This window comes from Eptatretus burgeri, chromosome 7 (genome assembly GCF_056783735.1).
Source record: "Eptatretus burgeri isolate ZD-2024b chromosome 7, Ebu_testis_v1, whole genome shotgun sequence".
Lineage (NCBI taxonomy): Eukaryota > Metazoa > Chordata > Myxini > Myxiniformes > Myxinidae > Eptatretus > Eptatretus burgeri.
In genome coordinates this window covers 43,442,635-43,452,334 of record NC_140967.1, presented here as the reverse complement: position 1 = coordinate 43,452,334, position 9,700 = coordinate 43,442,635, and the positions used below count along the sequence as shown (strand labels likewise).

At 42.6% G+C, this 9,700-nt stretch overlaps 1 protein-coding gene across 1 annotated transcript; it reads right to left on the bottom strand.

Annotated features, from left to right (window-relative positions):
• Window positions 1-2,061: 2,061 nt before the first annotated feature.
• Window positions 2,062-5,014, bottom strand: LOC147023126 (uncharacterized). The gene is made up of 3 exons (XM_085888232.1): window positions 4,891-5,014; window positions 2,749-4,126; window positions 2,062-2,503 (listed from the first exon to the last, which is right to left on the bottom strand). Exons 2-3 carry the CDS (start codon window positions 2,973-2,975, stop codon window positions 2,305-2,307), a joined length of 426 nt encoding a protein of 141 aa, XP_085744358.1. The 5' UTR covers window positions 2,976-4,126; window positions 4,891-5,014; the 3' UTR covers window positions 2,062-2,304.
• Between the last annotated feature and the right edge of the window lie 4,686 nt (window positions 5,015-9,700).

Below are 9,700 nucleotides of genomic sequence, written 5' to 3'. Positions count from 1 at the left end.
CGGCCGCTCGACTCGAATGGCGGCCGCCTCGCCCACCGGAACGGACAATTCTGTCGTGACCCTCTCGGAACAACGCCGGGAGCTATTCACGGGTGGGGGTTTAACCCCACCACAACCGTGCCAATTGCCCACCCGCGCAGGATAGGGTTGCTCGCCAAATTTGATCTACCTAAGTACCTGCGCGGATGGTCGACCGGGCGATCGTACCACGCCACAGGCCGACTCCGGACACGAACCACTTAAGCGGTCCGTTCCGTGCTACAGTGATAACCGAGCGGTGTTATCATTGGCCTCGACGGTTCCGATTAATTACCGGGCGTATTAAGCCCACTACGAACCCTTTACGTGAAGCAGGATGGAGGGTCAATAAAGAAAAGACGAAGCGAAACAGAAAAACAGTTCACACAAAGCACATTTATTACGCGACACACGGAAAGCACATATATACAGTCAAACAGTCAAAATGCACATATGGCAACAAAAACAAAAGCAACAACGACGCAGAGTTACTACCGACTACGCGCACACACGGCAACACTTATACAGTTCTACTTTACAGACGGCGCCACCTACAGACATTTACACAGAACCCAAAAGAAATAGAAGTGGTCACTTCCCTGTGCGCGCACTGAGTCCTTCTCCGCACCCTCAGCTCCCCTCTCCTCCGGCGTGGTCGGCGAGCTCATGCTTCGCGCCGGCACGTGTGGCCGTTCGACGCCACGGACGGGGTTTTGGGGAATGAACGGGGTTTTCAGCACTCTCTCGGTGCGGACGGGGGGGGGGGGGAGAAATCGTCCACACTCGGGGTCGAGAGAGAAAGAGAGAGGAAATGGCGGATGCTCCGTCCCACTAGCGGGGTCTCGGGACCACACCGACTCCGGAGAACCCTCGAACAGGAGCTTTTTCTCTCTCTCTCTCTCTCTCTCTCTCTCTCTCTCTCTCTCTCTCTCTCTCTCTCTCTCTCTCTCTCTCTCTCTCTCTCTCTCTTTCTCTTTCTCTTTCTCTTTCTCTTTCTCTTTCTCTTTCTCTTTCTCTTTCTCTTTCTCTTTCTCTTTCTCTTTCTCTTTCTCTTTCTCTTTCTCTTTCTCTTTCTCTTTCTCTTTCTCTTTCTCTTTCTCTTTCTCTTTCTCTCTTCTTTCTCTCTCTCTCTCTCTCTCTCTCTCTCTCTCTCTCTCTCTCTCTCTCTCTCTCTCTCTCTCTCTCTCTCTCTCTCTGTGTCTCTCTGTGTCTCTCTGTGTCTCTCTGTGTCTCTCTCTCTCTCTCTCTCTCTCTCTCTCTCTCTCTCTCTGTCTCTCTCTCTGTCTCTCTCTCTGTCTCTCTCTCTGTGTCTCTCTGTGTCTCTCTGTGTCTCTCTGTGTCTCTCTGTGTCTCTCTGTGTCTCTCTGTGTCTCTCTGTGTCTCTCTGTGTCTCTCTCTCTGTCTCTGTCTCTCTCTCTCTGTCTCTCTCTGTGTCTCTCTGTGTCTCTCTGTGTCTCTCTTTGTCTCTCTCTGTCTCTCTCTGTCTCTCTCTGTCTCTCTCTGTCTCTCTCTGTCTCTCTCTACACCGTCGTTTGTCCAAAAGGTCCAAGGCTCATCAGGATCAAGGGCTCCGCAGGGATCAACAGGCCGGCAGGAACAGGCTCACAGGATCAAAAGGCTCGGCAGGAACAACAACAACCAACCTCTTTGCAGATCCACCCCTTTTTATAGTGCGGGGCTCCGCCCCGTTCTTTGCTCCACCCCCCTTCGAGAAAGGTCTCTAAGAGGGGCGTTCCTCCTCCCTGGCCGCGCAACACCGCGCATCCACCAATCGGGCGCCAGCTGCCCCACCCCGCTTCTGTCACACTCCTCAGAGAAACAGGCGGGAAAAATCCACATGCCATCGTTGTGCCTTCTTCTTTCCCTCCTTGTGTTCTCGACGGTTTCCAACGCGGAAACCGTCGTCGTGTGGAGCGTGGAGGATGGCGTTCGTCAGCGGGGGTAGTGGCGAAGATGGTGGTGGTTGTTGTGAGGGTAATTGTAGCGCGGTTGGCGTTGTGGCGTAGTTGGTGGCGGTTGTTGTTTGCATGGAGGTTTGTCGTTTAAAATAACAATAGAAAAAGAAAAACGGCTATCTCAAAGGATCGCAGCCCAAATGAATCACATAAATTCCCTCGAGACAACGGATTTTGGCTAACTACACATGTACTTAAGAGATATCTCACCTACGGGATCTGAATGGTGGTTTGCGAATTTCCACAGCTGTAACACTATATATTATATATTTGTCCTGCATAATAATACTGGTTCCAAATTTGTTGTGCATTTAGCATGGAATAAACTATCTTAACAACCTGTGAATATTTTCCCAAAGATGCCAAGGGCCTGCAGCTGCTCCAGTACAAGCGGGTTCTCGAGGTCCTTGATTAAGGCCAATCGCCAGGTTACTGGACAGGAATACCGCAGGTACTCTAGGAAACCATCTTTCAGGGAGTACACCACACCCGCCAAATGAAAAAGGACATGCAGGCGGTTTCCCACATACCTATAAAGAAAAGTGATTAAAGAGAAATGTAAACAAAATACTGACCAGGTTTACAAAAATGTACTAATATAGTTCACATTGTTTTGTCATGTGACTTAGAATTAATATTTTAATTTATAAGGTGTATAAAATACAATAATTTAAGCCCAACACAGCATGAGTTGATGATAGTGTCACAAAGTCATGAATCAAAGTTTACAAATGATTTATATACTGTGTACAACTAAACTTTTTTTCCCAGGTACCTCGGAAGTAGCTTGGCGGGAATCTTCTGGGACTTCAGCAGGTAGCGAAATCCTGTGGGGTCTCCTCGGCCAACCTTGTAGCGCATCTTAGATATCGCCTTCACCGCATTCGTTGCAGCACCTTCGTTGCCAAAGGTGGAGGTCGAAACGGCACGTTTGCGAAGGGTCTCTCGTGTACTACTTGCGACCGAGTCCAGAGGATGGACGTTACAGTTCAGCTCATTCATTGACTTGCTGAAATACCCATCATTGAGAAGCTTCACAACAGCATGATTTGTAGCTACTCTATCCCTGAGGGTGTTCACTACGTTGCTCTTCGCCTTTTCCTGTAGCAGTTTGGCATCCTGTCCCGAGTACTTGCTGTATGTCTCCAGCGTGTCACAGACAATTTCTGTAATGTTGTCGTAGTAGGAAGTCGCTCAACCATCTGGGAGTTGGGAGATTCCGAGGACGACAGAGCCATTTCCTGTAGCCAAGTGGGATTTGTTGATGTGTTTGCTGTCCAAGTAAGTGGCGTCCCATGCAAGAGTGCTGTTGTTGGAGGATGTTAGGGTGCAGGCAACCTGAAGGTCACTGAGAACGCCCATCTCACAAACTATCCGGCATACTGTGGAAGTGCTCGGTAGACTCCGTCTAGGTTGTCCTCCACGGAAGAAGCCACTTGCGTCTCGAAGTATAGTGCGTTATCTTTGGTTTTCTTCAACTTCGACTTCAATGTGGTGACTGTCTTCTCAAACTGCTTAGTTACATTCTCGTGTTTACGTTTCTCGATCAACTTTTCCTTCTGCTTTTTCATTTTGTACTTGGTCTTGCTCGCACTTCTCTTGAGAGATTTCTTGTCTCTTTCTGTTGAAGTCAACTTATCATGGAGCTGACTGAAGGACCCCAGTTTCTTTGTAGCAGAATTATACTTCTGTCTCCATGTCTTAATAGACTCTTCAGATCTGGACAGTTTGAAGTTTGCCCTTTTGGGACACCAAGTGGAAAGTTTTTGTTTTAGAGTCTAAATTTCATTACTAAGCTGTTGGTTACTCTTGCAGAATTTTATTAGTTCTTCCTCTGTGGTTTTGAGGCGTGAGGTCAGTTGGCGGCAATCCTTCAACAAACTATCATAGGTGAGTGTTTTCACTTTGTCGTCAAACTTGGCGATTTTACTGGGTGTTGTGTTGGGCAAGTCTATTTTTGCCACGCGTTTTTTGGCACTCCTTCGAGAGAGGTTAAACTTCGTTTATTGGAAGGCGTCGAATTTCACTCGTCCTCCAGTTCGGGTTAGTTTCTTGTAAAGGACAGAATATTGCCGAGATACCCTGACGACGAACACTTGCAGGCTTTCGATTAGAAGCTCCGACTCGCTAATTTTCTTCGACAAAGTGCTTTGCTGAAAAATAAACCATAAAATATATTATATAATTGGATTCAAAATAAATTTAAACAAACATGTACCCTTTGCCATGAACTAAAATTGTATAATATCAGTAAATAATTGTAATAATATAAATTTGAAATGACGAAACTTTGATCAGTAAATCATCATGATTAAAGTTAAAATCAGTGCTATAAAGCTAAGATAATTGGAATTGTATTAAAAGGCCATACAAATGTGATTTTCTGTTTTGCATCCTGAATTTTTTTTAATCCTATCAGGCCACCAGGGAAACACACACACACACACACACACACACACACACACACACACACACACACACACACACACACACACACACACACACACACACACACACACACACACACACACACACGGACTCCAGTCAAATTTCTTCAAAAAGATGTGTTTGAATATAAGGGCATAGTTTAAACTGTCCAATAACATTTATTTATTTAAAGAAGGAAAGGAAATATGAAATTGAAACTGTAAAACACTAAAATAGATCATTCACTATCCGAAGTAAAGTTTGGTCATTTTTTTCTGGAAAAAATACATGAAAATACATTTGACATTTGTGTGTTTTCTCAGACAAAATAGAAAATCCTACCCACCCGTGAACGCAAAACAGAGAATCACATTTGTATGGCCAAACGTCATCGAATATCAGGTGCGCCATATTCAATGGACCAGGAATTAAAAAAACATAATATTTAGTCGTGCAAAGTACAACCATCGAACAATTGTAAAATACAAACCTGAGATCCGGCCAGAACTGTGTGCCTTTACATTGGTATTGTTTGAGACCGCATACGACGCCATTCGTTAGCTGCTCTGGATCGAGTTGTCTCGCAGCCAACGAGAACAGGGATTGAATATGCTGGTAAACACATATAAAAATATCAGTTATTGACGCTGCTTATATTAACAAATATATAATAAATAACACATGTCATGATGTGACATTGACACGTTCAGTGTAGTTCTAAGGCCAAATCTACATTCAGTTGAATGACCAATCAAATTTATATTTTAGCCAATTGACGGTGATTGGAGGACCTTGAGTTGAGGCTAAGCTGAAGCCTGAAAGTAGCATTTTTTTTTAATCTGTAATTATATATACACAGCTAGACTGGTAGTTGGGCCTATAATATATAATTTCTAACTATCATTCCAACTATAAATATGAATCAGTAACATTAGGATTATCAGAAACACGGGACATTTCAATATGTCATAAAAACAGTGTGACAAGTGGTTATGTTTACAAATATTGCATCTAACTGGTCACATGACTTCACAAATATGTTAATATGGACATAATAAAAAATAATCAATAAATATTCGTACAGTTTGTTTCCAAAGTGAAAAATAAATAATATTTACAACGAATAAAGAAAGGATGGCTTGTAATATGTGTGATTAAAGCAGATTATGTAACAAATAACGAAAATAAACAGGTGCGCGGCCATCTTGGTCTTGATGAATGGATCAATTTCCGGGTTTTTTCGCACCCAAATAAAGATGCGATTTTGGACCGCAATTTTCTCCCCTTGGACCTAACCCTTCCCCTATAAACCATATATCAAAATGACCAGTGAGTATTCAATTTTATGCTAGTCTTTATCTTTTATTTGCTGCTTTCAAGGAATATACGATATATTGACAACTTCTGCTTACCACATTTTCGTGAGGGTGCCCCGCCATCTTGGAAATATGCAAATCGACTTCAGAGTGACACAGTGATGGTTGAAAATAATTCGGAATCGCATCATATTATTTTTTTTTAACATGTTATACGCTATTTCTTTGCATTACCGCCAATTTTATAAATATATAATAAAACGCAACGTAAAAAAACATGGTCACAATTTGCAATGACGTCTTGACGTCACTATTTTGACCGCAGCGCCCCTGGCGAATACGGCAGTGCCAAGTTTGTGTTCCTTTCCTCATGAGCCTTCTCAGTCTGTCACTCTTCACCTCAGGTGAGCTTGTCCTGCTCGTTTGTACTTTCTGCTTCCCTCAGCCTTCTGCCCTCCATTCTGCTTTCTGAGCCGTCTGCTCAAGAATGCTCTTTGTTCCGTTTCGCGGGAGCTTGTCACGAGTCCTTTGGTTTTTCTTCTGCTTCTTCCCATCACCTTTTTTCGCTCCTCCACAACCCTTCTCCCCCTCCCATTGGTCCACAGCCAATGGGGGCGGGTGCATGACGTCACTTGTGGAAATTGCGACAGCATTCTGAGGGAAGTTTCAATGAAGCCCCAACCCCCATCTTTTATGCGCGCAAAGCCACAACGAGAGACCCCAGCCTCCTCCTTCGTGCAGAAAACGCCCAGTCGCACTGTTTTGCATTGTACCACACCCACAATAAGCACCACGCCCGGCAGGCTGTAACGAGCACCACGTGCCACGAACATGCATGTGAGAGAACCCAATGGGTTACCAAACAATGTGCAAATGGAGGGGACACGGAAAGGAACCCTGCATGACTGAGGGATGACCGAACGATGCGGGATTGAATGTAAGAACGATGGGGTGAAGGAGGAGCTGCTGAAAGGATGTTTGATGGAGGGAAGATTATTGGTGGACCATTGAAACCGGCCGATGGGGTGTTGGAGGGATGATTGAAAGTACCAGAGGGACTGAACTGAATGATGGTGTGAAGGATGGAAGATTGAAAGTAAGAGAGACTGAACAGAATGATGGTGTGAAAGAAGAAAGATTTAACAGAATGATGGTGCGAAGGAAGAAAGAATGAAAGTAAGAGAGATTGAACAGAATGATGGTGTGATGAAAGAAAGATTGAAAGTAAGAGAGATTGAACAGAATGATGGTGTGATGGAAGAGAGATTGAACAAAATGATGGTGTGAAGGAAGAGAGATTGAACAAAATGATGGTGTGAAGGAAGAAAGAATGAACAGAATGATGGTGTGATGGATGAGAGATTGAACAGAATGATGGTGTGAAGAAAGAAAGTTTGAACATAATGATCATATGAAGGAAGAAAGATTGAAAGTAGGAGAGATTGAACAGAATGATGGTGTGATGAAAGAAAGATTAAAGGTAAGAGAGATTGAACAGAATGATGGTGTGAAGGAAGAAAGATTGAAAGTAAGGGAGATTGAACAGAATGATGGTGTGAAGGAAGAAAGATTGAAAGTAAGGGAGATTGAACAAAATGATGATGTGAAGGAAGAAAAATTGAACAGAATGATGGTGTGAAGGAAGAAAGATTGAAGGTAAGAGAGATTGAACAGAATGATGGTATGAAGGAAGAAATATTGAACAGAATGATGGTGTGAAGGAAGAAAGATTGAAAGTAAGGGAGATTGAACAAAATGATGGTGTGAAGGAAGAAAAATTGAACAGAATGATGGTGTGAAGGAAGAAAGATTGAACAGAATGATGGTGTGAAGGAAGAAAGATTGAAAAGAGATTGAACAGAATGATGGTATGAAGGAAGAAATATTGAACAGAATGATGGTGTGAAGGAAGAAAGATTGAAAGTAAGGGAGATTGAACAAAATGATGGTGTGAAGGAAGAAAAATTGAACATAATGATCATATGAAGGAAGAAAGATTGAAAGTAGGAGAGATTGAACAGAATGATGGTGTGATGAAAGAAAGATTAAAGGTAAGAGAGATTGAACAGAATGATGGTGTGAAGGAAGAAAGATTGAAAGTAAGGGAGATTGAACAAAATGATGATGTGAAGGTAGAAAAATTGAACAGAATGATGGTGTGAAGGAAGAAAGATTGAAGGTAAGAGAGATTGAACAGAATGATGGTATGAAGGAAGAAATATTGAACAGAATGATGGTGTGAAGGAAGAAAGATTGAAAGTAAGGGAGATTGAACAAAATGATGGTGTGAAGGAAGAAAGATTGAACAGAATGATGGTGTGAAGGAAGAAAGATTGAAAGTAAGAGAGATTGAACAGGATGATGGTGTGAAGCAAGAAAGATTGAAAGTAAGAGAGATTGAACAGAATGATGGTGTGAAGGAAGAAAGATTGAACAGAATGATGGTGTGAAGGAAGAAACATTGAACAGAATGATGGTGTGAAGGAAGCAAGATCGAAAGTAAGAGAGATTGAACAGAATGATGGTGTGAAGGAAGAAAGATTGAAAGTAAGAGAGATTTAACAGAATGATGGTGTGAAGGAAGAAAGATTGAACAGAATGGTGGTGTGAAGGAAGAAACATTGAAAGTAAGAGAGATTGAACAGAATGATGGTGTGAAGGAAGAAAGGTTGAAAGTGGGAGAAATTGAACAGAATGATGGTGTGAAAGAAGAAAGATTGAACAGAATGATGGTGTGAAGGAAGAAAGATTGAAAAGAGATTGAACAGAATGGTGGTGTGAAGGAAGAAACATTGAAAGTAAGAGAGATTGAACAGAATGATGGTGTGAAGGAAGAAAGATTGAAGGTAAGAGAGATTGAACAGAATGATAGTGTGAAGGAAGAAAGATTGAAAGTAAGAGAAATTGAACAGAATGATGGTGTGAAGGAAGAAAGATTGAAAGTAAGAGAAATTGAACAGAATGATGGTGTGAAGGAAGAAAGATTGAAAAGAGATTGAACAGAATGATGGTGTGAAGGAAGAAAGATTGAAAAGAGATTGAACAGAATGGTGGTGTGAAGGAAGAAACATTGAAAGTAAGAGAGATTGAACAGAATGATGGTGTGAAGGAAGAAAGATTGAAGGTAAGAGAGATTGAACAGTATGATAGTGTGAAGGAAGAAAGATTGAAAGTAAGAGGAATTGAACAGAATGATGGTGTGAAGGAAGAAAGATTTAAAGTGACAGTGGGGGAGGGGAAAGACATTACATGAGACAAACACAGTCGAGCCAACGCATGCCCCCCAAACACCCTTTTCCAAGGGACCAAGGATTAACTATACAAAGAGTAATGAAATAATGATCCTTGGGTCACCGATGTGTCCATGTATGCTCTCCCTCTGGGGTAATTTTTTTCCAAAACCACAACATTTACTGGTAATCATGTTGGGGAAGGAGTGGGAGTTGTGAGGCTGTTATAAATATTGTTTTAACTTGTCCGTGCCCGTACATGCAAAATAAAAAATAAAAAAAACTTTTAAACTGCGAGCCAGAAATAACAACCACACAGGCCATTCCCTTCGCTCTTGCATGCCCATACGTGCGTGCCCGTACGTGCAAACCGAAGTAAAAAAAATAAAATAAAAAAATTCAAACCACGAGCCAGAAACAACCACACAAGCCGTTCCCTCGCTCTCGCATGCCTGTACGTGCGACCCCCCCCCCCCAATAAAAAAACATTCAGACCACGAGCCAGAAACAACGACACAGACCGTTCCTTCGCTCTCGTGTGTCTGTACGTGTGTGCCCGTACGTGCAACCCCCCCCCCCCCAAAAAAAAACTTTCAAACCGTGAGCCAGAAACAACCACACAGGCCGTTCCTTCGCTCTCGTAAACGACGACTGGATTGGGGCATTGTGTTTATCTATAAATGCACATAAGAAATCGAGAAATTATTAGAATACATTAAGTCATCACCATCAGGAAGTAGTGCATGCCCGTACG

Excerpts from the sequence above, each read along its gene's own strand:
- LOC147023126 (XM_085888232.1), bottom strand. The coding sequence starts at position 2,975 with ATGAATGAGCTGAACTGTAACGTCCATCCTCTGGACTCGGTCGCAAGT. Across the intron at positions 2,504-2,748 it reads CCCGCCAAGCTACTTCCGAG|GTATGTGGGAAACCGCCTGC; the intron begins GTACCTGGGAAA and ends TTTTCTTTATAG.